Source organism: Trichophyton verrucosum, assembly GCF_000151505.1.
Source record: "Trichophyton verrucosum HKI 0517 chromosome Unknown contig00670_1.f1.exp, whole genome shotgun sequence".
In the NCBI taxonomy this organism is placed as follows: Eukaryota; Fungi; Ascomycota; class Eurotiomycetes; order Onygenales; family Arthrodermataceae; genus Trichophyton; species Trichophyton verrucosum.
Genome location: NW_003315292.1, coordinates 23,543 through 50,392, shown reverse-complemented (window position 1 = coordinate 50,392; position 26,850 = coordinate 23,543). Strand labels below are relative to the sequence as shown.

At 48.4% G+C, this 26,850-nt stretch overlaps 9 protein-coding genes across 9 annotated transcripts; 3 read left to right on the top strand and 6 right to left on the bottom strand.

The window, feature by feature from the left end:
- Positions 1-42: 42 nt before the first annotated feature.
- Positions 43-1,794, bottom strand: TRV_06111 (uncharacterized protein; the record flags this gene model as incomplete). The annotated part of the gene is made up of 2 exons (XM_003019777.1): positions 43-720; positions 781-1,794. The coding sequence occupies 2 exons, from the start codon at positions 1,792-1,794 to the stop codon at positions 43-45; spliced, it is 1,692 nt and encodes a 563-aa protein (XP_003019823.1).
- A 435-nt stretch (positions 1,795-2,229) lies between these two features.
- TRV_06110 (uncharacterized protein) lies at positions 2,230-3,263 on the bottom strand (the record flags this gene model as incomplete). Its single annotated transcript, XM_003019776.1, has 2 exons — positions 2,230-3,016; positions 3,073-3,263. The coding sequence occupies 2 exons, from the start codon at positions 3,261-3,263 to the stop codon at positions 2,230-2,232; spliced, it is 978 nt and encodes a 325-aa protein (XP_003019822.1).
- Positions 3,264-4,024: 761 nt separating this feature from the next.
- Positions 4,025-5,391, top strand: TRV_06109 (F-box domain protein; the record flags this gene model as incomplete). The annotated part of the gene is made up of 2 exons (XM_003019775.1): positions 4,025-4,416; positions 4,596-5,391. The coding sequence occupies 2 exons, from the start codon at positions 4,025-4,027 to the stop codon at positions 5,389-5,391; spliced, it is 1,188 nt and encodes a 395-aa protein (XP_003019821.1).
- A 367-nt stretch (positions 5,392-5,758) lies between these two features.
- TRV_06108 (uncharacterized protein) lies at positions 5,759-8,902 on the bottom strand (the record flags this gene model as incomplete). Its single annotated transcript, XM_003019774.1, has 6 exons — positions 5,759-5,991; positions 6,066-6,890; positions 6,941-7,285; positions 7,350-8,298; positions 8,397-8,707; positions 8,827-8,902. 6 exons carry the CDS (start codon positions 8,900-8,902, stop codon positions 5,759-5,761), a joined length of 2,739 nt encoding a protein of 912 aa, XP_003019820.1.
- Positions 8,903-9,731: 829 nt separating this feature from the next.
- TRV_06107 (uncharacterized protein) lies at positions 9,732-10,589 on the top strand (the record flags this gene model as incomplete). The annotated part of the gene is made up of 3 exons (XM_003019773.1): positions 9,732-9,784; positions 9,858-10,040; positions 10,085-10,589. The coding sequence occupies 3 exons, from the start codon at positions 9,732-9,734 to the stop codon at positions 10,587-10,589; spliced, it is 741 nt and encodes a 246-aa protein (XP_003019819.1).
- Positions 10,590-11,464: 875 nt separating this feature from the next.
- On the bottom strand, positions 11,465-12,661 carry TRV_06106 (bZIP transcription factor (Fcr3), putative; the record flags this gene model as incomplete). Its single annotated transcript, XM_003019772.1, has 3 exons — positions 11,465-12,014; positions 12,099-12,430; positions 12,551-12,661. 3 exons carry the CDS (start codon positions 12,659-12,661, stop codon positions 11,465-11,467), a joined length of 993 nt encoding a protein of 330 aa, XP_003019818.1.
- A 257-nt stretch (positions 12,662-12,918) lies between these two features.
- Positions 12,919-13,251, top strand: TRV_06105 (uncharacterized protein; the record flags this gene model as incomplete). Its single annotated transcript, XM_003019771.1, has 1 exon — positions 12,919-13,251. One exon carries the CDS (start codon positions 12,919-12,921, stop codon positions 13,249-13,251), a length of 333 nt encoding a protein of 110 aa, XP_003019817.1.
- Positions 13,252-17,229: 3,978 nt separating this feature from the next.
- TRV_06104 (uncharacterized protein) lies at positions 17,230-18,756 on the bottom strand (the record flags this gene model as incomplete). Its single annotated transcript, XM_003019770.1, has 4 exons — positions 17,230-17,455; positions 17,531-18,557; positions 18,617-18,689; positions 18,745-18,756. 4 exons carry the CDS (start codon positions 18,754-18,756, stop codon positions 17,230-17,232), a joined length of 1,338 nt encoding a protein of 445 aa, XP_003019816.1.
- Positions 18,757-21,565: 2,809 nt separating this feature from the next.
- TRV_06103 (uncharacterized protein) lies at positions 21,566-26,437 on the bottom strand (the record flags this gene model as incomplete). The annotated part of the gene is made up of 4 exons (XM_003019769.1): positions 21,566-25,226; positions 25,262-25,544; positions 25,579-25,981; positions 26,144-26,437. 4 exons carry the CDS (start codon positions 26,435-26,437, stop codon positions 21,566-21,568), a joined length of 4,641 nt encoding a protein of 1,546 aa, XP_003019815.1.
- Between the last annotated feature and the right edge of the window lie 413 nt (positions 26,438-26,850).

Below are 26,850 nucleotides of genomic sequence, written 5' to 3'. Positions count from 1 at the left end.
AAAGAGAACACCCATGGGCACAAAGCTGAATCTATGCTATGTCTAAGGTCGCAATCTCTGGGGATCTCTGGGGAACAAGGTTGCCAGACGAATGTTAGGCAGACCTAGGAAAAATTGGACAATACGATTCAATCCCAATCCACCACCAGCGTGGGGAGCACAGCCCTGTCGGAAGGCGTTGATATAGTCCTCAAATCCTTCTTGGTTGGGCTCAACTCCTCTTGCAACCATGGCTTCTTCCAATTCCTTCGCGTCATTGATTCGCTGAGCTCCTGACATGATTTCCTCGCCTCGCATGAAAAAGTCATAAGAGTTCGAGAAGGTGGGATCGTCAGGGCAGGACTTGGTGTAGAAAGGACGGACAGCGCTTGGGAATTTGTCTACGACATAGAAGTCGGTATCGTACTTTTCACGGATGATTCTTCCAAGTTGCTTCTCCATAGCTGTGGTGAAGTCATTCTCGAACCGCTCCTGTTCAGAGACATCCACACCCACTTCCTTCAGGAAACCCAAAGCCTCCATATACTTAAGTCTAAGCGCTTTTCCATCCTTTGGAAGCTTGAACTCTCCGGCCTTGGGATAAGACTTTTGGACAACAGCAATCTCGTCCTTGAACCGGACCTTGAGTTCGGACAAGATGAAAACAAGGAGATTTTCGGCGAAATCCAATACTTCGTGGTAATGTTTTTGGAATGTCCTTTCAAAATCGAGACCAATGAACTAAAATTTGTTGTTAGTTTGGGATGGAAGAATAATCAAGCTGAGCAAATTCTGCCTTACCTCAGTCAAATGACGATGGGTGTTACTGTCTTCAGCTCGGAAGACGGGTCCTATCTCGAACACACTCATCATATCACCGGCAATACACATCTGCTTTCCCAACTGAGGACTCTGAGAGAGATACGCCTTGCGCTTAAAGTAAGAAATCTCAAAAACACCACTGCCTCCCTCGGTGGCAGCTCCAGTGATCTTAGATGTGAAAATCCATCTTGACCCACTCTTCAACATATACTCCGAAAACAACTGTGCAACACCACTGGATATGGCCATGATAGCCTGGCTTGTTTCGGTTTGGAGATCGAGAATTCGGTTGTCAAGACGGGTTTTCAAAGTGACGAGAGGAGTCCCATCAGTGTCAACTAGTCCTTCTTCGGTGGACTCTGGCGGAGGCCTTTCAGCATCCTTGACTTGCATGGGAAGCATTGGGATTGCTTCCGATATCATGTATATTTTGGTGATATGAAGTTCCATGTTTGGCAGCGAAGCGGAATGAACGGGAATTTCCGGTTTCTTGACCACACCAGACACCTGAACGATGGAGTTGACATTCAATTGACCGGTCCACTTGATCATCTGTCTGGACAATGGCTCCTTTAGCGCTATCACTGCCTGAATCTTCTTTCCTTGCTGCCTGAGCATGAGGAATGCTAGTTTGGCACTCTGCACGCGAGCATTGTCCACACGCGCAATAACAGTGATTTCCTTCTCGTAATGTTCATCTGACAGCTTCATGAGATTCATGACGTCCTCAACCTCTGCGGAATCCGGCATCTTCCCATATAGATGCGTTGCCGTGTCCTCGGCCTGGCTGGCTTGTGCGGCTGCTTGCTGTTGGGCTGCTCGTTGAGCTGCTTTTTCCGCCTTTGCCTTCTCCTTTGCAGCCTTCTTTAACGCATTCTTGCTGGGTCCTGCTGCTTCTCCCTCTGCCTGCGCTGCGGGCTTCTCAGCGTCAGGTTGCTTGTCTCCCTCCTCCTTGGTGTGGAGGGGTAGAGTAGATTCGGTAGGCTTATCCATCGCTCGGCTGTGGTGTGTCAGGAATTGATCGAATATTGAAGGATATCGGAAGGGCCTTATCCTCTAGCAGACGACCGAATGCAAGAATGCTAACAAGAAGCTGGAGCGATAACCGTGTTCAAATCGTATAAAACTCCATCGTCACTTTCACTCCCCGCGAGATTGAAAAAAGGCACGTGATGAGTCATCCCACCCTTAAAGCTTATTTCAGTACTCAGAGCCCTGTATTTTATGTATTTAATAGTTGTGATTGGTTGGACCCGTGGATAAGACCCGAATTGTCGCTTATTCAGCTTCGGCACTACACAAGAAAACGCCGTGCAGCATCTTCAAACTCTATGATGGTAAGCAAACATCCCATATTGCAATGAATATCTCTGTTTCCCTAAAATCTATACTCTATTTGTATCCATCAAAACAAAACATTCTTTGTCCTTATTTATCCGAGAGATGTTGCTTCCAGTTCGACTGAGCTAGAGACCAACTGACAGCTTCTCCAACCCCATCAACTATAGTCTTGGGGGTCCAGGTAGGCGTTCCACCTGTGTACACTCCACTCTTTACTAGCACGGGGACCCAATTCACATCAGTAGAGCTGATGTACGAATGGGCTCCCCTGATATCAGATTCTGGATTGTCACCAATCATATAGATGGTCTCCAAGGGAGCTGGAACATCCGTTTGGAAACGCTTATTCCTTAGTTCTATTAACCTTTGCTCAGCAAAGTCGTAAGTCAACTTATGCGGTTTCCCAATCATAGTCTTCAGCAATGTCACGCCGGACTCAGATCCGCCCGTCATTGCAGACCAAACACCTTCAAGGGCTGCACAAAAGCCTCCCTGGCCGAGACGAGGTTGATGGTAACCAGCCGCCCAGAGTAGGTCAGGATTGGAGAAATATAGGGCTGGTTGGCCGTCTTGCTGATAACCACGATTTGGAAGATCATCCCTATTGTTCTTGTCCGATATTGTCCCGACAATGCCCTCTCGTGAGAGTAAAAGATCGATAATGATCTGGATATCAAGCGCCCAGTCTCGTGGGTCATTGAAAACAAGGATTGCATCGATCTTGAGGCCCTTTGAAGGATCAATAGGATCTATCGAGTTGGTGAGTGGTCTCGTGATCCCTTCATAATAATGTGAAAAGGCCGAAGAGAATGGCCAAATGGATGGATGGGCCATAAATATGTCACCGGGTGTTAGCATGGACTTAAACCCATACCTATGCAATGTTAGCGCGAGGTGAATCCGGAGGGGTTTACATGGTGATAACCATACTGTTTGGCAACATCCCGGCACTTGTCACCGTCTCCACCGACCACTAAAACAGTCTTATTTTCCAGCGGTTCCTGGTCATGTTTCCCTCTCACGAGCTGTGTGTATGGTGTGTGGCTTTGAATTATCAACTCTGGGTCCAGCGGTATCCCTAGTCTATCACTCAACTGAGCGATTCTTTCCTCTTCTGACATGCCACCTCCGTTTGTGAGCAATATGAAAGGTATTCGTTGTCTTTGTAGGAGAGATAGAGACTGTGAAGCGCCCGGGAGGGGTCTGGAGGCTCGAAGTAGGACACCATCTATACTGACAACTTGTATTAGTCCTTGGGCTCGGGAGTAACATCTAGATTGGAATAAATCTCACTCAAAAGCAAATGCGAAGTTGGGAGCTTCCAAAGGGGCGGTTGGAGATGTCTTGAAACCCCGTTGGATGTATGAAGCTGCAAGTGAACGAGTGACCAGGCGAGGCCGGGGAACCCCAGAAACGCCCACGGGGAAAGGAATTCGTCTTAATTGCATCGTAGTTTTCATACAAGAACGTGGATTATATATCTCTTCTCCCCGTCAAATCACCGGTGCACACCCACGACATAACACCCCTGAGCGTGATACCTATACACCTCTTGTCCCGTCGCCGTAACCGCCGAGCTTCGTCTCCGTGAAGGATGTAGGTTAAGCATTATTCAGAAATAACACTTCCCGCGCGACAGGGTCCATCCACGTGACCTAAGCCTCGGCCCGACAAAGTTTCAAAACGTCAAGATCGACTTGCAGCTGGCGACTTTGCTTTTTCTTTTTCGAAGGGATAAAATACTTTTGAGAAGCAAAGAAGATCGATAAAATGCAAAAGCAATGAGGTTTTCGTTGACCGCTGTCTCTGGACTCCCGCCATAATCTTGCTCCAAACATGGCCAAATATCAATAAAACGCCCCATGAAGCCATATTTGCTATGATGGCTAAGGCTCCCCAGACCAAGGGGGCGTTCCTCCCCACTGAAATCGTCATCACCATCCTCTCCTTCGCTTCGGACGAGGATACGGTGAATGAAAACTGGCAGTCGACGCTGTTTTCATGCTGCTTGGTCTGTCAGCAATGGTACTCCGCCGCCATTCCGTTTCTCTACTCAAAACCAGTCATCTCTGCGAGAAACTACGACTCTTTTGCTGGAACACTAGATGTCCGTGGCAAAGCCAGGCATAACATACAAGAACCCCTGGGCAACTTTGTTAAGCATCTTGATTTAGGGGGCCTTGCACATAGTGGTAGCAAGAGTGTCACTGCAAGGCTGCTACGAGCCTGTAAAGAAGAGCTCGAGGTCTTCGTTGCGCCTGCGTCTACCTTTTCGTGAGTACTCCTTAATTTTTATACCTCTCAGTAAATGCCACCGTTCATCCTTAGTTTGGATGAACGGTTTAAAACCCCATACTCTTGGTGTAAAGGGATGATAATTTTTCCTACATTTCCTTATTCAATATAGGTCATCTTCAAAGTGCGTCTACTTATCATTGAAGTAGGACTATTAGTTTAACTCCCATGAGCAAATGCTTAAACCTGAGGATAGTTGATCTATCTGTTTTAATGACGATAGTCCCTTTTCTGAGTATACCACATGCTGTACGCAATCTAAAGCATCTGGAGACCTTACGGTTCCCACCAGAGATGTCCCACAAGGGATTGCCGAAAGTAAATGACCCTCATAACGAAAGGTCTCCTCCCCTATATCAATGGCCGCCTAAGTTGAAACGGCTACAGCTATGGAGGGTACATGACTCCATTATCCTGGGAAACTTCATATGGCCGGAAACAGTTACCGCTGTGACCATCATAGAATCCAACCATTACCCATTCAACACTATCCTCCAAACACTATCCACCGACGGCGCCTGCCATAGACTTCAGCGCGTTAGGATATTGAGCAGTCGCCAAACCGACGAAGTATCTACTCTAGCTCCTCTTTGTTTCCAGATGGAAAAGCTCAAGTTTTTAAGCCTGCAAGGCTGTGGGTGCGATCCCGGTTTCTATAGGAGGATTATTACCATGTCTCCCGAGATGGCTCCTCTGGAAATACTGGAAATAAGTCCTCTACCACTCGAACACAAACTGCGTGTTGAGTTGGTAAGGGATCTTAAGGCGGTTTGCGCAGTTGCATTTCCACGGGTTCGGCTATTAGGCATCGCTGCGTCTTGCATCGACTATGTGTCTGAGTGGTTTGAACTCGAGATGGACAAAGTTCTGATGGAGAATGCCAGGAATTCGGGACACTACGATAAAGAGAAACTTGAAAACGGCAGAATCCAGACCGGTGTCTACTATTTTTAGCCATCTCTATTGCCGAATTGCGGGGATATCCCCTCTGGAATTGGGCTTTGAGGTGAAGAATTTACTCGTTAAGAGGTTTCGATCAAAATGCAACATCTACACGCAACCAACGACAACATCCCACCGCAACAAGAAATCCAAAGAAACGAATAGAAGAAGCTAGGAAGAGATATATTTGTTGGAACTCAAAGACAAGGAGAACGTTATTGATGGAGTAACGGGTCATATTATAAGCGACAAGAATCGAAAACCGCTTAGGTCATCTTTTTGATAACAGGAAGTGAGAAAGGAAATTCCAAACAAGTCATTACCCATCTAAACACCAACGTGAATGAGACAAGGATATAAAAGAGGGGGGCCGCTGGCTTTATGCAACTGAAGTTATGATTGCGGCAGCAACACCTTCCTCTTCCGCTCGAATCGTTATCTTGGTGGTGACGCCAGACTTTGCGGAGTACGCCAACCGTACCAGGCCAGTGACTTTGCCTCCAGATACAGTCTTTCCATATAACTTGAGTGAATGTGTGGAGTTATTGAGAACGACATCCGTGCCTTCCAAGGGCTGCAAGGATAGAGTAGCAATGAGTTGCTCAGTGGCATCTATGATTGAACATAAATTAGTAATCAAATAGATTGTACGATAGTTATGGAATAAAAAAAATACTTAATCTTACCTGATATACCCTTCATGTTGGATAGCTGTAGGGTTTCGCTAGCTTCCTCGCCATTGGCACCAGTCTGCTCCCAGAGATGATCAAAGTTGCCCGCAAAGGCTGGAACAACATAGTCACTGCCCGTGAGCTCAAGATCCTCCACTTGGTATTCATCTTCATAGCCGGTTTCTTCAGGCTCGCCAGTAGTGGGGTCAATTTCCTTGCTAGTGAACTTCAAGACGTTTGTGAATGATGTGATGGGGTAGTCATGTTCACCACCGGCCTTCTTGAATGCAACATATACTAGGCCAGGCTCGTTCGGTACCAGTTTTGGAGCAGGGACAATGAAGTCCTCCTCAAGTGACTCCTCTTCTTCTGAAGGAGTTGCAACAACGGACACGTCTTCGAGTACAGTATCAGGAAGGGTATTTTTAATGTCATACTGTACAACGATATGGTCTTTGAAGATATGTTTGATGGCTGTGACAACATATTCGGTCTCTCGCTCGGTAAGCTCGATAGGTGATGAGGATTTGAGAAGAGTTCCATATTCCTTGAGTTCGGGGATTTGTGCCAGCTCCTCGGCAAATTTCTGAGTCGTTGCTTGAGCTGCAGCTGCTCCATCGGCGGCCCCATTTTGCTTTGCTTTTGAAGGGCCAGAAGTTGGCGCTTTGAGAGTTGGTGTAGCCGAAGTAAGTTTTTTGGTTCTCTCTTCAGCTAGGGCTTGCTCTTGGGACACGACCGGGATCTTTGACAGATCAAATGCGGTTGCGAAGGTCTCTTTGTCAGTTGCAGTGACATACATGACAAGTTGGTGTTCAAAAGTAGATAAAGAGTACATGGTATCTGTGGGCGTAAGTCAGTATTGAACCTCTCAAATAGCACTAGCATCATACCATTGGCAATAAATCGCTCAGCAATTTCACTATCATCGATCAATCTGAGGTTAAGGGCAGCACGATCACGAACTTCATCATCGGTATCATCTAAACATCTCTTGAGGAGTACGATAACGCTTCGTCGTAGTTCAGGGTCTTTCTGACCGACACCGAACTTAGCTAGAGCAGTAACAGCGGCGGCCCGGACAGTTGAATTTTCAAGGACAACCCTGTTATAGATATACCGGATATATTTGGTGGGATTGGGTGTCTTTGGGCCTTCGACGCCGAGGAGATGTAATATCCTAACCGCCAATTTCGTGAACTCGCAGTCTTCAATGAATTCACAGAGATGGGAAAGGGCTATATAAACCGTCAGCGAGCCATACAAGCGAAACGTATAGATAACGTCAGTTTGAAAGCTTACCTTCCTCTTTACTTCCTGGGACGAACTTGATAAGATCAAACATGCTCTCAACAACGCTCTTCTTGAATTCATAGCCACCCTCATCCCTAAGGATACCACTGATGAAAGAGAGCATTCCAGCTTGCTTGCTTGGGAATTTGAGACACAATGTCCGGATTGCCTCCACAATAGTGATCTTGAATTCATCTGTGATATCGGACATGAAACCAGAGATCTGGCTCATGAGGCGATCAACACTAGCTTCATTTCCGGTCTTAAGAAGGGTGGTGATGGCGAATGTGGCAATAGATCTGTTGGAATTGGAGATCAAGGATTCGATATCTTGGTTGCAGGCGTTGACAACATGCGGCTTAAAGGATGCGAAAGTATGCAATAGACGGATGGCAGCAAATTTGCTGGTGGTTCGAGGAGAGGACAAATAAAGCTGCAGGACGTTGACAGCCTGGGCAGCCTCTGCGTCGGTTACGTCTTTCATCTCACTAATTGCTTTGGCCGCTTCGAAAATAACCATTTCATGTTTCCCTCGAAGCCAGCTTTCCAGCATTTGCATCATGGGTTTTCGTAGACTTTGATCCTCATCGGCTAATTTCGCGGCGAGTCTCACGAGAAGAACGATTGCGGGGGGACTCTTAACGACACCGGAACCGTACTGCTGTACCATCTTGACCATTGCCATTCTGTCATGAGCTCTCATCTGGCAGAGGAGACCAATGGCATGGTATTGTGTCATATAGCTAGTCTGGGACATGGTATGGCGCTGTGTTGACGATGTAAAGCTGAGAAGGCCTCCAGACTGCTTCCCGGAAGAAGCAGCTTCCTGGGTTTCGCTCTGCCATCTCCGGACGATATCTTTTGCAATTGGAAGAAGATGGTATGCGGAAACTAAAGCGGCGGAGGAAACCGAGGGTGTCTTATCCACAATGGCAGTCTTAATGAGTCGCTCGATACCCTGTACAGTGGTGGCCTAAAATAAAGGAAAAGAGGTAAGTATATCACATTAAATAGAAGCAAAGGCCATTTTCTTCTGCATATGAATAGATAGCGTACATCTATTATACGACACAGGGCCCTTATAGCGTTCGCTCGGTATAGGACATCACTGCCAACAGAAGTGTCTTTCATAATTATAGAAGTTGACATGATGACATCCTGTGCGGTATTGGAGAGCTCCTTCAAAATCAGATACACCATCTGTCGTAGAGATGGGTCCTTGTTCTGGAAGAGCTTCGAGATTCCAAAGAAGAGTGTCGTAGCTTCATCCGTGGGGAATCTCTCGCCGGTGAACATTAGAACGGCAAGCTTTGTTAACAGAGTCCGGCATCTTCGCGGTGATATAGGGGACGAATTGAATAATCGAGCTGTTTAAGAAAAGAGATTAGCTGAATCGTTGCCAATACAACAGGAAGACTGGGGGGCGTCTTTTATTTATATCCGCCGCCCAAAAAGGGTAACAGGACAAAAAGTAGGGCGGACGCACCATCCTGGAAAACGGATGTCCTGTCCAACTTCATCATCATTTGGTCTGCGTCCTCGTCCTTCTTCATGTAGCTCATGGCGACGGTATAGGGATCGAAGAGTGCGAGGAAGTGGAGCGAGCGGTCGACGGGCGTCTTCGTGGACAGACGATATACTCGAGACCAGGTGTCCACAGCACTAACAATTTCCCTTTCCTGATCGATTGGCGGCGTTGATGTGAGCTTGCTGACTCATCTTTTTGCGTGACCTCATTAAATTCAACTTTACAGTTACCGCTTAGATCCTTGGCAGGAGCAGCTTTGCTTACGTCATATAGGCAATCTGTCCCTCACTGTCGACCCTTTTATTGGAGCCCCGTGATATTCATTTAATCACGTGATATGGATCTGGCGAAAGGAGGCAAAAAGCACTTGTTTATAGATCTTCTGTTGAACTTATACAAGTGAATTGTAGATGTGCCTGCGGAGTTTGGTGGCTGCAAGAGCCCAATTACTCTGGGGCAAACCCTATCCAATTTTAAGCAAAGATGAATAACACTGAGGGGAGAATTGGCTTCCATAGGCTGTTGAACAAGCCAATGTCCCTCCTAAGCCCACTGATAAACATGGAATTGGTTGTGCAATCCTCTGCTATGTCTGTTAGGAATCCTTATATCTATATCTACTTATATTCAAATTGATAGATATATGCCAGGAAGAAAAAGGGGACTTGATATGAGGGGGTAGTTAAGACAAACAAGACAAACACTCCACATGCGGTAACAGGCACCAGCGTTCTGATGTCACTTATCGTGGCTCGCGATAAGCCGCAAATTCAGGCATCAAAAGCACGACGAAGAGAACACCTCACAGAAGAGCTTTTTGTGTCTATATATACCTGGTCTTTTTCATTTCGCACAATTTCAAAATGGATATGCCCGTGAATGTGCCTATCGACGACCCAAATGCTGACACAGAATGGTAAAGTCTTATGCTTTTTCTAGATCAGGGACTGTCCCGCATCCGCCATCCAGAAATACTAACATCAGGTCAGGAACGATATTCTTCGGAAACATGGAATTATACCGGAAAAGCCTCCATCTCCTACTCCAATTATAGAAGAAGCAATCGAGAAGGCCCGTCAGCTTGAGCACGAGAACCGGTTAGAAGATAAGACCTTGGACGAACTGGACGCCCTGGAGGATGAAGAAGATGAGGAATTCCTAGAGCAATACCGGTAACTACGAGAAGAAATTATACCTATAAAGATAAGAAAAATAGCCCACTTACTGAATGTGCCGGCAGGAAAAAGCGGTTTCAGGAATTGTCACGAATACAACAGACGAGCATCCACAACCAAGTCTACCCGCTTCAAAAACCTGACTACGCCAAAGATGTGACCGAAGCATCTTCGAAATACTTTGTGCTAGTGCACCTTACCTCTTCGCTGGGAAACAACATAGAATCCCGGATACTCACCGATATATGGAGGCAACTAGCCGCCAAGTACGGGGATATCAAATTCTGCGAGATGCGCGCCGACCTGTGCATTGAGGGGTACCCCGAAAGAAACACACCTACCATACTCGTCTACAAGGACGGTGACATCAAGAAGCAGATCATCACGCTACGAGAACTGAACGGGACGCGGACTCGAGCCGAGGATGTGGAAAAAGTGCTTGTTGAGTTGGGTGCGTTGGACGAACATGATAGCCGGTTGAAGAATGCATCTAGTACACCGAAGCCGGCAGAGAAAGATGAGGATGATTACGACGACTGGGATTGATATTGTTTCTGCTTTTTTGCAATATGCTCCCTCCCTTACCCTCTCTTGGCCTTTTGTGAAGATGTGTATTATATACGATTCTGGTTAGGTAAAAGAAGATTTAAATGGAGCCTGGGCAAGGGTGCGGTCTCTGAAATCGATAGTTTACGGTTGAAAGGGTCAATCTTCCCTGCGTCAATGTGCAAGCATGGGTGCTGGCTCTGGGGGCAAATGAAGATTATGATTCTTGACCGTGATATAACTGTAACTACATACCTGTTCCTTGTCTCCAAGGTCATAGCGTGCATCCGATCGGATCACATGGAAAGCTAGCATCGCGTCTCATCCATGTTTCAACTACTGGAAATTGACCGTTGATAGTCCCCAGTTGTATGTAAGTGCATCCCGAGGACACCCTTGCGCATTGTCGGTGTTGTGGCTGAGGGGCAGACTGTGACTACGGCCATCCCGCCAGGATACAGGGTATTTGGGCTTCAGCCAGGGGTCCTGCGGAGAACCCTGGAGAGAAGATGAAGGCCCCAATGTCACGGCGGATAGGAGGGCGCTGGCATGGCCAAAAGGGGGCAATTGAAACGGACAGAGAAGTAGAGCAGGCCAGAAGACGGACCTCCTTGGGCCAAACGAAGTAGATATCAGTACGTGAAGAGGCTGAGATAGAACATATTTTGCCAACCATAAGAGTCAAAACAGCCGGAAGTGGAAGAAGAGCAAATGGAGAAGATATAAAAGGGGATATCTAAGAAGAAGAGGAAGAAGAGGAAGAAGACAACGACGACGATGTTGTTATGATATGCCCATGTCCCGCAACACCCGTAAAATCCAACCCACCATCAAACAAAAAACCAAGAAGCAGAAGCATAAGCAGAGAATATTCTCTAGATCAGCTCGTCGTTGCCAGCAGCAATACTATCTTGTATTGCTTTGATAACCTGTGACTCTCCGATGACTGGGCCTGTGCCGTCACACTGAGCACGCCCTTTTAACCGGTCGTATATGTCCTGCACATCCAGTTTGGCGCCCGAATCTGACAAATGGCTGACTATCAAGTCCCAGGTAGCGGACGCATCTAACAGTCTCTCACCGGTGACTTCACAGACTCGTATCGGATGGATTGGTTTGGCGTGCTTCTCACGTTCTAAGGACGGTCCGCTGCCTCCGCTGACGGTGCTGGCAGTGCTGCTGTAGTCCTTGGGGGAATATATCATGGGTCCCGTAGTCGTGGGCTCGGGCTCATGAGCAGGAGAATGGCAGTGGGCTACTTTTGAAGTTGCGCGGAGGATCTCGTTTTCAGTGGCTACCTTTGCCATTTGACGCTTGAGTACTTCGTTGTCTTCGAGCAGGTTGGAGAAGTTCTGCTTGTACTCCGTCAATTCTTGCTCGAGGTCGCGGACTCGTCTCTCTTTGCGTTCACGGAAGGCTCGCTGGCTATAAATTGGTCATCATGTGAGTATATATCGAACGTCTCTTCACTTTTTTTCACACATCATATCGTGGGCGGGCTGAACATACGCAGCTCGATTCTGGGCCTTCCGGCGACTCTGGGCTGGAGTCATATTGCTGTCCTTTTCTTCACTGCTGCTACGGGGATCACGATCTTGCTGGCCATCCTCCCCATTCTCATTGGGGATGGACTGTGGAAAGGCATTCGAATCGATGGAGTCCTGCTTGATCTCTCTTCCCAGAGCAGTGGGTATCGATGGACCGCTCGTTACTGCTTCGACAGACTGTCTCGGATAATGCGCCGAAGGTATCCCGTTAATCTGGCCCTGAAGAGGAGGATGGCTGAACTGATATTGCTCGAATTGCTGGAAAGAAGGGCCGAACTGCTGTTGTTGCTGATCCTAGTTATGCATATCAGTAACTACCCCTTGCACGGGGCAAGAACAACCTTGAAAGCTGCGATATAAAAACTACAGACGACGAACAAAAAGGACAGGGAGGAAAAAAAAATGGAAGCATACGGGTCCTGGCACCAACGATACAAACTGCTCCTGTGAAGGGTCTTGAGGTGGCTGCTGGCCGTAATATGGATACGCCTGCTGGGGAGCAGACGAGAAGTACGGGTATTCCATGATGGACGACGAGAGCTACAATTCCGGCCGGAGAGACGAAAGAGACGATTTCGAAAACGATAAAGCAAGCAGCAGCTCAGTAAGGGGAAAGAGGCAAGATGCAGCAGCTTCGAACACCCGGGGAGTTTGAAATATATATATAAATATACAGACTTGCGTTCTGATATGCAAGGCTCTCGGTCTAATGTGGATTTCAAAAAAAGGGTGTGGGGAACAGGAAGTTAACAACAGGGATTACGAGAGATGAAGAGAATGATATGTGCGAAGAGACGAGAGAGACCGAGAGCCAGAAGGTCAAGGATGATGCTCAGGATGATCGTTTGGATTTTGATATCGGGTCCCTCTTTTCCTTTCTTTTTCCTTCTGCCTCCGCCTCGTCTTCTATCAATATCACTCTGGCCTTCTCTTCTCTTCTCTTCTCTGTCAGTCAGTCACCTGGAGTCTCCTCGACCAAGAAAGGGCTTGCTTTTTTCTTCCCAACTTGCACCTCGTTACGAACCGTCAGGAGAAAAAAGGAAGATGGGGAATCTGAAATCTCGTGTCCGGGCAAGCCACCTTTGCCGCTTATGGTGACGACAATCCATAGCTAGTGCGAGATAGTCCCCGATAGAGTCAACCTTCCATGGGCTTGTCTGGTCTTCCTGTCCAGTTGGCTCGCTGCCCTAAGCCAGCTCACAACCAGGAGGCATGGCATCCCTGGTTCATCAGCCCAGCCCTCCTCCCTCAGCGGCCACCCAGAGATAAGCCATCGAGCAGCCACCAGCTAACGGCCCCGTCGCAGACCCCCCTTCTCCATTGCCCCGTCCTGGTCAACGGCGAGCCAAGTTGAGGAAAAAGCAAAGCCGGAAAAGGACGAAAAGATGCAATACTTAAACAATAATAAGAGCGAGGGCTATCGGACGAACAGCCAGCGAGCGAATGATGCGGCCGGTTTAAAAAAGAAACATTCAAACCAAGCCCAAACGTATCAAACCCAGGCCATCCATCCCCCCATCTGCCTAACTAACTAGCTACTTTTCTAACCAACCAACCATCCTTCTTCTCACCTTGTTGCTTTCTTCAGCCCAGGGAAGCCGGGCCAGACCTTGCGTCAAACTGCGTGCAGAACTGCTGCACCACATCGAAAAGACCATGCGAACGAAGCAGGTGGTTTACTACCTCACCCCTGGCTGCAGATTTAACGGCTCCATCCCGTCGCATCCCACGATCCATGGCCCACCCCTCCCTTTGGCATCTATCTACCTTAAGTGCAGGCCTGGTAGTTGCTCGATGGAGACCAGTGTAGCGTGCAAGTATACAACGGAGTAACCTAAAACCTCTTGGGACATGTCCAACCTGCTACGGAGTACCTGCTACCTGTTACCTGCTACACAGACAGTTTAGACCTCCTCCTGTGACTTCTGCTAGTTACGTACATCTGCTGCAGCCGCCACATATAACGACACCCTTGTGTCCCGCCAAGGGCGCCCGTTTCGACGACCACCCGCTATGACAGAAGCGCCTCCTCCAGCCCTGGCCACCCTTTTCTCCTTGCTCAATTTCCTCTCTTCCTTGATAGCTTCTTCCTTGACCAGGCGCTTGATTACGAGTCTGGTTAATATTCAACTGCAACCAAGATACCGCACATCCCACTCCCCAAACCAAGCCTCGAGTGGCTTTTTCCCCTTCTCCAGGCGGCAAAATAATGCGGTAGTTTTTTAATGAAGCCGGGGCCTAGCTAAGGTGGTCTAACTAGTTGCCGGCCTGAGATGCTATTTTATACTCCCTCGAGTTCCTGGCAGGGGTGCTTCATCTCCTCCTACCCGTCCAGGCCATACCCCGTCGGGAAGCTGGATATCAAAAAAAAAAAAATCATACATACCCATGACCCCAGCCAACTAACAAGCTAAGTACCCTAACTGCTTTAGCTATACTTGCCTATCCAAAATGGCTGCCGAGAAAGGTAACCAACTAAACGAAATGGTAAGTAGAATACGGGCGCTCTACGAACGCCAACTGGCCAGCCAGGCAGCCTGGCTTGTTACCTCGTTGCCTGCCCTTCCCTACTAACCTACCTTGCTACCCGCCGCCTGCTTAACTAACCGGTGGCCTTCTGGGCCTCCTTTCCTGCTTCTAATCCATTATTTCTCTGAAGGTTCGGTTCGGCTAATGTGGTACTTACCTCCAGCGTAGTGCAGTTCGTTCATCAAAACAATTTTAACTCAGGGGGCTCCTTTCGTATTCTTCCGCTCGTGCACATCGGGGAAGTAGTTAAAACACCGCCAGCATCAACCAACTAGCTAGCTAGCTAGCCATGGTGTTTAAGCATTAACATTATTAACTAACATTAATGTTGCGATGCAACTAAATAATAGCAGTTGGCGGAACGCTTCCCGGGCGGAGGGGACAAAAAGTACATAAATAGCTTACAGCACGGTGCATGCATAGCCGTACCTAATTCTCTCGGGTCCTTACTTACTCGCATGAACTCGTCCGTCCGATTCACCCACCGGCTTCATCATCGGCTTCATCATCGGAATCTTCTCGCAGTGGCGAAGTCGAGATATGGTTATGGGGCAGCAGGAGGATGAGCACCCAGCCGGCCGTGCATCCACAGCGGGTTACGGAGCACACTACTGCTTTCGAAGCGAGGGTCCGCCGGTGATCAGGTAACTGACTACATCACCCGTGAGCTGAATATGGAAGAGTAATAAGATAAAGATGGAGAACTCCCGGTTCCCGCTGGGTTTGTCCCGGTGTTTGTTTCATGCCTTGTTCTGGCTGTTCTTGGTCGTTTTATCTAACGTAACTAGCTACCTTGTTAGCGATCCCCCTTCCTCGGCTTTGACGTAACTGACTGGTTAGTTAGCTAACGAACTAGCTACAACGGAATTTACTCTATACTTAGATAGACTCGGGTTCGAGTATGGGTAGCGAGCGTAAGATGTTTGGATTTGCTGATGGGCAAGTTAGGTTATTTAGTTGGCTTAATTAGTTAATGGAAATGAAGCAGTGCAAGTAAAAGAGAGACGTGAAAAAACAAGGGACAAAATGGAAACAGAGTTAAAAAAGAAAGATCATCTCTAATCGGGCAGGTCAATTCAGCATTTTTGCTCCCCTCGTCCCCGGTTGTGCAAAGCAATTCATCCTCACGCGTGCTCTCCTTTGCCAAATCGAATCCGATCCATCGCCCACCACTGCTCGAGCTGCCTTTCCGAATTGAATGTGAAATGACCTTAAAAAAATACTTGTCTCTCAAAAGAATAACGCTGTGCTGGGTGTGTGTGCTAAGGGGAGATTGATCGGGCGCAAAACAATAGAAAGAAACAAGAAAGCAAAAGCATGCATTGAAAATCAGTGACGTAGGGGAACAAGAAACAAAATCACGATACCACCCCGGAAGCGACCCTAGCCATATTCCGTCGCCGTGTACCACTTTGTTGTTGAGAGAGGGGAAGGTGGAGTTGCGTTCGAAGGGTACCGATACACACACACATATACACATAAGAGCCAACCACCCGAAGAAGACGGAGGCTGTATGTAGTATTGTGATCAATGTTTAAAATAATGGATGTCGAACGTTGTAAATATCGGTGCCTTTTTGCTGCTCCTCGACCATACCCATACCCGGTGTTCCTCTCAACTCTCAACGTGCAGTCTTCTCCACTGCCCATCCCCTGTCCTCGCGTCCCCTTCATTAGAATAGAGCAGAGTAAAACAAAAGAAAATTAGGAAATGAAAGCATGGTATGAACAAGCTAAGGAAACGTCAATTTGATGATGAAAAAACGTAAGCATGGGGGAAAAGGGGGATGCTAGGATGAAAAAAAAAAAGGGAAAACAGATAAGAAATGCCTGGATGATCGAGGATGGAAGAAGCCGGATAATAACACAATACGGCGCCCTGGCGAGGTTGATGTCGATTAACTGAAGATGCTGCCCTGGTATGTTGTGTTGTTGCTGATTTTTTTTTTTGTTGAAGTGTAAAAAAAGAGTAAACCCGGTTCCGTATCTGATGATTCAATCCTCGGTCATTATGGAGAGGCAGGATCGTCAACAGCCATGCCCAATGAAACTGTTAAAAGACGATATCCTGCCAAAAAGAATGTCTGTCTGAAAAAGCTCTGCCCCCCTTGATGATGAATATGACGTAGTTCTGCTCGAACACGAAAGATAAGACGGCTGCTTGGTTGCATCTCGAGGTCCCATGTTGGTATTAATAATCCACGAGAGGAGGAAGGATAGTAAAAAAAGGGCCGGTGTTGATGTCGGTGCCGGTCAGTTGAAATGGTGGATTCGAGATGCAGGCCAGGAAGCAGACAAGATGATAGGAGAGAAAATTGATGTGATCGAAGCATAAACAGTCATGACAAGGGAGGAGAGTTGTAGAACAGACAGATCTGAACGATAGGGTAGATAAAAATGATCTTTTCCCAAAGTTCAGGATATGAAAATGGTAGACATGAGAGGACATTGGGGGGTGCAGTATGTGTGGAAAAGTTATTCTTCCCAACATGCCCCCCCTCTTGCGGAAAGAATATCCCACTCAAATCATTAAAAGAAGAAAAAACTGTGTTGCTTATTAGATGATTACCACTGAGTGCCGTTGTTACCATCATCCCGCTTCGATGAACGGTGGTAAGGGGATGAATGATAACCACCGATACCCATAAGGTTAGAACCACCTTTAGAAGCGGAACGAAGCCTAGCGCCGAAAACTATAACATTAGTCAGATTTTCGATGGAAAACACAAGAAGGAAAAGAGATTGTCCCTCTCCGTGCAGGCCAGCCCAAGCGTCTTCGTCAAACGGACCACTTCAAAGCACGAGCTCACTGGCAGAAAGGGGAGGGTCTGTTCCTTACTCGGAACCAACGGTTGCAGATACTCACATCCTATCGCTTCCGCCAATTGCACGGTTCGCATCTGGGTTTTCGTAAGCTCCACGGTCCATCACCTTGCGGCGAGGGGCCATAACGGTGGGCTTGTTTTGGATGGCCGGGTTTCCAGAAGCAACGTTAGCGTTGGCAATGCGGCGTGGGCGTTCATCCTCTTCCTGGCCGTTACCAGCGTTTCCAGTGGCCTGAGCAATAGCCTGGGCGTTCTTCTGGTACTTGTAGACGGTCCAGTCGAATACGTAGTCGTATTGGAACGACTCGCGGACAAAGAGATCACGGAAGATCTTGCGGAGGTAGGAGTAGTCTGGCTTGTCGTCAAAGCGAAGAGAACGGGTGTAGTTTAGGTAGACGGCAAACTCGTTGGGGAATCCACGGCAGAGAACCTCGGTTGGAGTGGTCATCTTCTTTTCCATGATACGGTCGTACTTTTGCTTCTTGGTAGCGGCCTTTAGTCCCTGCCACGGCAAAGATCCACGGCAGAAGTAGAGCATGACGTATCCGAGGGATTCCATGTCGTCACGGCGGGATTGTTCGACACCCAAGTGGGTGTTGATACTGGCATAACGGGCAGTACCAGTCAAGTTCTTGTTCTCACGGTAAGGGATGTGGAAGTGAGTCTTTGGGTCACGGTACTTCTTGGCCAGACCGAAATCGATGACGTTGACTTGGTTACCACGCTTTCCGATGCCCATAAGGAAGTTGTCTGGCTTGATATCACGGTGAATGAAGGACTTTGCGTGGATGTACTCAATACGCGAGATGAGCTGGTCAGCGAGCAAGAGAACGGTCTTTAGAGAGAACTTGCGGTTGCAGAAGTTAAATAGATCCTCCAAGCTAGGACCAAGGAGGTCGATGACCATAGCATTGTAGTCACATTCAGTGCCGAACCAGCGAACAAATGGAATGCCAACTCCACCGGCAAGAGACTTGTAGACACGGGCTTCATATTCGAGCTGTGGGTGCTTGGCCTTCACAGACTCAAGCTTGATGGCGATCTCCTCGCCAGAGATGATGTTTGTTCCTGCACATATCGTTAGACATATCAGTGTGTACGTGTGTTGTAGGAAGGACTGTACGCACCAAGGTAGATATCACCGAAACTGCCACTTCCGATCTTTCGACCAATACGATACTTGTTTCCAACACGGAGATCCTATCTGTCGTTAGCTCAAGCCATATTTCCTCCCCAAGAACCTATATAGACTAACCATGGTCGTCATCGTGAGGGATACCAGAAGCAGTAATCAAAAGACTGCTTTTTGAGGGAGAGAGAAGGGTTCTGAATGTATGTACGTGTAGTGTGTGCGTGTGAAACACTGCTCAACGGATGAGGCGTTTTAATATTCGCTCTTGTATTTGTATTCAGTCTGTCTTCCCTGCAGGCAAGGCAGGTAGTGTAAAAAAAAACGGTTCAGGTTATGCAACGGGCCGAGATGTGGTAGCTGGTAGCAGCAGAAGAGGCAGGTTAGCAAGGTGGAAGATTTTTGCTCTCCCAGGCTCTCTCACTTCGATATAAACAAGCAGAGCAGACGCGAGAGGAGAACAAGGGGAAGAAGAACAAGGCAGAAGGAGGGAGAGGCCCTCTCGAGGCCTGAAAGGTGAGGGTGGATGGGTGTTTAATGTGTGATGAAGTGGCGGGAGTTGGGTGGTTGAAAGGTGAGGTTGAAGTGGTGAGGCTGGCTTTTTTTATCCTTTTTTTTGGGGGGCGGCGGCTAACTGAAGGGCAGCAGCAGCAGCGCCAGCGTCACCGCCAAGAAGCAAGAGAAGTCCGACATACCTGTCTGTCTGCCCCTGCGGGAGGGAGGAGGAGGACCTGGAGCTGTCCTGGGTCTGATGGAGGTCAAGGGGCGTCCCTTGAGCCAGCACGCAGCGAGAGGTCGTCGTGGCGGTCGTCGTCGTTGGTCGTCGATGTCGAGCAGAAGGAGAAGAAGAAGAAAGTCGGCGGAAGTCGGTGAAGCAGAGAGAAAAGGCAGAAAAGACGCCCTGGGGTCACGTGGCTGGGCGAAGGTCAGTCAGCTCAGCAGAACTTCCGCTTTCTTCTTCTCTAGTTATCGCCTGCTTGTCGCTTTCTACTGCTAACTATTATTTATCGCCTATCAATGTCAATGTCACTGCTACTCTCTCCCCCCCCTTTGGCGGCTCTATTCACCGCGGTGTTCCTCTGGCGGTCACTCTGTGGCGAGTCAGCTGCTCCTAACTAGCTAACTGACCTTAGTTCCCTCCAAGCCTGATCGCCCATGTCTTGTCTCATCGCTCGCCGGCAGCATGTCTACCCCCTTTTCCCTCGCCTTCTCCACGGCTGCATCCGACGGCTTCTGCGCCAGTGATAAGCTGCGGAGACGAGGGAGCCCAACAGGGGTCGTTTCTTCTTCGCTCCGTCTCTTCCTTCTACCGCTTGCAGGTTACTTTGATACTTCGATACTTTTACTCCGCGCCCAGCATCGATTCAACCTTCTAGACCTGAGGGGGAACCACCCATTATTATTAGATACAACCAGGACAAAGCGAAAGACAAGTCACTTTTCCCTTTCATCTTCACCAGGTTTGACTTCTGACCCTGTCAGGATGGCCCGCAGTTATCCCTTAGGTATACACAACTATACATGAGATAACGTGCCACTGTCAGGCCGGAGTCGTTCGCTTTCACCGCCCCCCTGCATTCGCCGCCCAACGACAAATCTCGCTCCCTTGGCCTTCTCCGAGGCGGATCGGACCATCGGCCGACATGCCAGGCGTTTCAACTGGTTCGTCTTGAATATGTTATATGCATTATTAGTAGCTACTCTATACATTGCATTAGTAGTTGGTTTGCTCTGTATGGTGGTACGGAGCAGAGCTGACCGGGGAAACCTACTTATATTGGCTGAGGGGACGGAGCACAAGAGGAGAAAACTGGCGTAGCAAGCACAGCCCTCAAGAGAATACAGGGATTCAATGATCATCCTTGCCCTGACTGATCAACTATTTGATTGAACCTCGCTGTCAGGTCATCATACCTAGCTACAACTACCGGTCTATTGTGATGATGCTATTCTGATGAATTATGCCGAAACAGGGTGTCGGTCAACCAGGCATGACAAGCGACCACCTTATCATAAGGACAGACCCACGACCAAGGCATATCGACAAGTTACTTTTTTCCTTTATTTTTTTTCCTTTTCTTTTATTTATTTTCAGGTGTAAGTAATAATAAGATTAAACGGCATCAAATAGATATAATGTAGACGTAGATGGTAATAAAAAGGGCAAAAAAAGAGAAGAAAACTGGGATGAACAAAGGGAGCTGCCATTTGATACCTTTGCCGCTTTACATCGATCCTGCCCGCCTAATTATCCAGGGAGAGAGAAAGATTATTTTATGGCAAAGGACATTTCATATCATAAACAAGGAAATAAAAGTAAAAACGAAAAGAAAAGAAACAAAAAAAAGACCCAGTCCACCGAAGGGGAATTAGAAGAAGACGAGGACAAACAAGTGGCATAATAGAGTCAAGCAGGATAGACGGGGGGGCGTAAACAGCATTATGTGAAAGACGACAACGATAGGAACAAGAGGGTTAGAGAAAAAAAGAAAGAAAAGCAGAAACAAACAATCAAATAAACTGTAAAAACGGGAATGAAGATAAAGACGTTGATTTGATACAGTGAGCCTCGTTGAGTCCAGCCGAGCCTGCGAATGGAGTGAGAAGAAGTGGGGGAAAGTAAGGAGGGCAAGAAGGCAAACGAGGGAATAGCGAAGAGAAGAAAGGAGATAAGGCAAAGAGATGAAACGGGAATAACAAGAATGATAAAGGTGAGATTGGGAATACATGAACATAGATTGGGAGTAAAAAAGGATAGGAAGAGTATAGAAAGAAGAAACAAGAAAGAGGAAAGTGAGAAAAGGCGAGGAGGAAGTAAGGGGGATATGTGAGTGAAGATAACCGCTAAGATGGATGCCGGATCAAAGGCTAGTGGCTATATTAATACACAAAAATAATATGTATGGATAGACCCGAAGAAGGACAAAGGTCATGTCATTGTTTTGGCTCATAGTATGTTACCAGCGGCGATGGGTTGCGCGGCTTGGGACGTCGGGATGGTTGAAGACTGCTGGTGTTGGCTGGAGCTTGGTTCGTCGGCGCGAGCTTCCTCCTCGTCCAGACGACGGCGCCAGTTAGCGAGGCTGTCGCTTAGGCCCTCGCCATAGGTCTCTTTCGTAGGCGTCTGATCAAAGTCGAACTGCGTGCTGATTCTGTAGCTGCGGTTTGCCGTCTCCCAGTGGCTGCGAAGCGCATCGAGCTCGTTCGCCAGAGAGTCCAGCGCCAGCGAGCCGCGGTGGTTCAAAAGCGTATCGTCCTGCGAGACGTTGCTGTCCGCTCGCGACCGGTTGGTGTGGTTGGCGTTTGCAGCGCTGGAAGCGTTGCTGGCATTACGGCTTAGGTTGGCCCCGTTTGAGTTCATGCTGTTGGCTACCTGTTGGGATTGACGGCGGTAGTTGGTCACGGAGGATTCAACCTGGTCCAGAAGCATTGACACTTTCTTCTCGGCGTCCATTGCGCGAGATTCAAGGAGGAGGTTCTCCTTCTTGAGCTGCTCGAGATCGCGCATGCCCTTCTCCGTGGTGCTTGAGAGTTCGGCCTGTAGGGCCTCTTGCTCGTTGCGAGACTCGTCGTACTTCTTCTGTACGGAAGCAAGCTCTGCTTGGACGGCCAACAGTTTGTTCTCAAGGGACGATATGGATGCTGCCGTGGATGATTGAAGATCGGTGATGGACTGGTGCAGGGTATCGCGCTCAGCTTCCCACTCAGCGGGTGCTGGTGCCTCCCGTGAAGCCCCAGCTTCCGGGTTGTTAGACACTTCGGCTAGCTCAGCCTGCAGTTTGGCCGTCTGGGACTTATATTTCGCCAGCTCTTCTTTCATGCGTTTCAGCATCTTTTCTGTTCCCTTTACGTAGTGGACGGCGGATTGGTAGTCATTCTCAAGCTGCTCGAGCTTCTCATTATAAGCACGGCCCACTTCCTGCTCTCGGTACTCGAAGCTAGACTTGGTCTCCTCGTGAGCCTTCAAGCTGGACTGTAACTGTTGTTCGAGCTCGCGTAGTCGGTTTTGTTCAGGTGTTCCATAGCGTGAGCCTGGTGAATCCAGCAGAGGTGACCGTCTGCTATCAGACATGTTCACGCCACGCTCACCAAGCAGGTCCTTGAGAGCTCCGTGCTGGATGGCCAACGCATTAGTGTCACGCTGCTGATTCTCAAGCTGAGCCTTCACATCGCGGTTCTCAATGCTGAGCGTCTGGTTCTCCTTCAGTGCGGCCTGGAGCTGTCTTCGAAGCTGTAGTCCTTCCCTGCTGCTTTGTTCCTGGTAGGCTTCTAGACCAGCAATCCGCTCTTCAGCACGACGTAACTTCTCAGCAGCAGAGTCCGCAGCCAGCTGGCTTGTCTTCACTAGCTCATTGGCGCGCTCAACCTGGGACTGAAGTACAGCAACCCGTTGATCTGCCAGTGAGTTGCCCTTGTCAGAGCCTCTACTGACTACACGGTCGAATCCAGAAAGAAGAGCAATCTTGTGGCTCTCAGCCTCCTTAGCATGGGTATCAGCCAGTTCTTCAGCTTCCTTAAGTCGTCTAGCAGTGTTTTCCAGTTCGTTGGTGCGTTCTTCATGCTCTGCTCTCAACTGCAGCAACTTCCTCTCCACAGTATCACGATGCTGGCGCTCCTCTTCAAGTTTTCGCTCCATAAGCTCTGCTTTGGCAACAGATGCCTGCACCGCGTCTCGAAGAGATACAACATTTAATCCGTGATTCTCCATACGGCTAGAAATATCTTCATGTTTCTCAGCAAGTTCAGCGTAGTCAACTTGAAGCATTTTCAGCGCAGCTTCAGCCTCAGAGCGTGCAGCGGCCTCCTCCCGGTACGAGGACTGGATCTGATGTAGTTCTACTCGCATACTCTCCAGCTCCAGAGGATTATTCTGAAGTTCTAACTCAGTGAGCCTCTTGTTCGTCATCTCATGGAGTTCCTCGGCCAGCTCCTTTGCACGTTTCTCCTCCTGAAGTTCTAAAGACAATGATTCAACCTTCGCCTTCAACTCATTCTGTACTGTTAGAGAAAGAGCTAGACGCCGAGTTATTTCGGTCGTGCGCTGGGAGTTGCTTTCGTCAAGATCACGATTGCTCATCTCAGACATTGGCGTGCCACCCTGGCTGCCTCCACCTCCACCATGAGCAGCAAGCCTAGCACGAGCATACGCTGCTTCATTCAAAGCTATATCTCGCTGGTGTTCGACTTCTGCAACCCGTTTGGAAGCAATGCTAGCTTGACGATCAACGTTGGCTTGCATCTTGGCAAGTTCAGTCTTCATGGCAAGTAACATTTCCACCAGTGGACGATCTCCTTCGTTAAAGGCGTCTACCGATCTCTCTTCAAAAGTACCAGGAGTGGATGATGGAGTGTAACCTGCCTTGCGAGCTAACGCAAGTTCAGATACGTACCATGCATTCTTCGTTTTCATGGTCTCCAACTCCTTTATCAAAGCTTCCTGGTGGGCGGTAAGACGTGGTGAGCGTGGTTCATCTGCGAGACTCCTGGAATTCCTATAAGCCCTGTTTTCGGATGCGAGTATTGAATCGTCAACGCTGTCTATCGAGTTTTGCTGTCTTTGCTGTCTAAGGGACCGTTGCCGTGCAGGAGTTACCATGGGGGCGGCTTCTCCGGCTTCCATTGCGCGTGCAGAAAGCCGTGATGATGAGTGCTGTTGGCGAGTAGCAGCAGTCATTGGGCTGGATTCCCGCGTTCCTCTATTACTACCATGAACTGATGTATCTCGGCTGTGCTGTCGATCTTTCTCAGAGGGCCGAGAGTGATCTGAGGAAGAAGAAATACTTCTATCAGGCTTTCCGGATGACGGCTGTTGCTGATGTTGCTGCGTTTGCTGCTGCATTTGCTGATGTGGATGTTGCTGTGTTTGCTGCTGTGATTGCTGTTGGTGAGGATGTTGTTGCTGTTGCTGTTTTTTTGCTTGTGAAGGAATGGCATTAGTTCTGGGATGTGGTGCTTGGCCTGATGGAGGTGGTCCGGCAGGTGTCTGAGCAATCGAGGCTCTTGGTAACCTGGAGCCACCGGCTGGGCTTCCATTAGGATCCCTAGCTGGGCCAGGTGGTCCCCGGCGCTGAGCATCAGGAATAACATGTTGAGCCTCACGGGATGTACGCCCGGATTGACCGCCAGTCCTTTCATTCTGCGCAACTCTCCGAGGCGGTGGCCGTTCTCCAGTAGGGGAGGTAGGTTGGTCATTAGGGTATCGAATTTTAGTAGTATCCAAAACATAGACGAGACCAAGTTCCATCGGGTCCCGAGGAGCAGAACTTGGCTCTCCAGCAAGAACTATAATGTTTTTCCCAAGGGTGGTCATGCTGTGACCTGATCGAGGGGAGGGTGCCGGGCCCATGTTGTGGAAAGAATACCATCGTCGGATCGAGATGCGGAATGCAATTAAGTCTCCAAGATCCACACCTTCCTCTGTTCGTCCACCAAAAACGTACATCACATCGCCAACCAGGGTAGCGGCATGGCCTTCTCTCGGAGTTGGAGTAAACCCAACATAATCAATTTGCGTCCAGGAGTTGCCTCTGGGATCATATGCCCAGACATCGTTAAACCATTGGACACCATTAGTACCTCCAAATCTATTGTTCTCGTTAGCATGGCGACTATTTGAATCTATAGAACAAAGAGGATGACATACAGATAAAGTTTGTCATTGAAAGTAACCATTGTGTGGTTAGTTCGCGCAGGAGGAACCTGTCCAACAGGAGGACCATCGTCATGGCTGTTTCTAAGAAGGAATTCCCACTTATTTCCGGGATTGTTCATGGCGTTGAGATCGAAAGCAAGTAAATCGTTAAAGAAAAAGCCCTCCACCTGACCACCAAAGACATAGATCTTTGACCCAAGCAGGTTCAATGAATGTCCATATCTTCCAGGCGGACGAGGGCCCGGGGAGGCGGCACAAGACCATTGTCGAGAAGCTGTAAAAACAACCAATTAGCACCCTAAACTTACGGTCCATAAACATATTAAGAGCAGCCTCATTGTACTCACAAGTGTTGAGGAAATACAAGGTATCATCAAGGGTATCATTATCATGGATCTTCGTATCACCTCCGTAAACAATCAAAGCATTTCCAACTAGTAAACTAGCATGTCCAACTCTGGGGCCTGGCCCTTCGGTGACAGGTGAGATTGGAAAGCAGGTGGAATTGTTCCCACTGTTTTCTATCATCCATAGATCGCCCTTAACAGTTGAACCGTCTACCAGGCCACCCATTAAGTATATATCACCCTCAGCAGAGGCAATGGCGTTGATAGCGGCTCCATATCGAGGGAAAGGTGTGAGTTGCGGCGAAGGGAAGTTCATGCGTCGTTGCGACCAAGGATAGAGGGCATGATTAGCAGCAGAAGGTGCCTGTATGCCATTAACGGGCTGGCTGCGTAGTACCTACAAAAATAAGCATTAGACACTCAATCGAGTGCAAGGGNNGAAAAAAAAAGTTTTTTTTTTTTTTAAGTCATTAAGCAAGGCTGGCAAACGAACCTTTGGCTCTGAATCCGCCCGATCTCTGCGTACATTGGGCAGTTGAACCGGGCCGGCTGATGAAGAGTTTACTTGACCGGGAGCTGGTATGGGGCCGGTGCTTGGCCCAAACTGCTGAACCGGCTCAACATCTTTCTCTATCTCTCGGATACCATTTAGCGAACTGGACAGGCTGGACGTTGGAACCGATCCCGTCCCTTCAGATGTATGGATGTTCCTCGTTGCAGCCCCAGAGGGAGCGGGCTGGTTGTGGTTCAGAGCATGGCTCTGGGTCTGGCTTTGATTTTGGTGCTGGTTCTTTTTCGACGACTTGAAAAAAAAGGACATTTTCAATGATCGAGTCTAAACGAGCGTCAAGCCTCTCCCCAGCAGAGAGACCACGGTTCGAAGGGAGAGAAAGGGAGGGAGGAAGAGAGGGAGGGAGAGAAAGAGAAGAAAGAAGCGAGCAAAGAGTCGTCCGTCGTCCCAGATGGTCGGTTTCGAACAGGGATAGAAAAGAAAAGAAAAGAAAAATAAAAAAACAAAAAAAAGGATAATTTTTGATCAAATATCGAGAACGCAAGGTATAGACATCCACGGCAACAATGAAACGAAGGCGGTCGTTAAATGTGTTAAAGGGCCCCTGACGGGCAGGAAATCGCCGTTTGGATCGAATCGAGGATGCCGTCCTGACGCCTGTTCACTAGCCAGGGCGAGCGGCAGGGCAACCGAAGCCGAATTACAACGAAACAAGAGGGAAC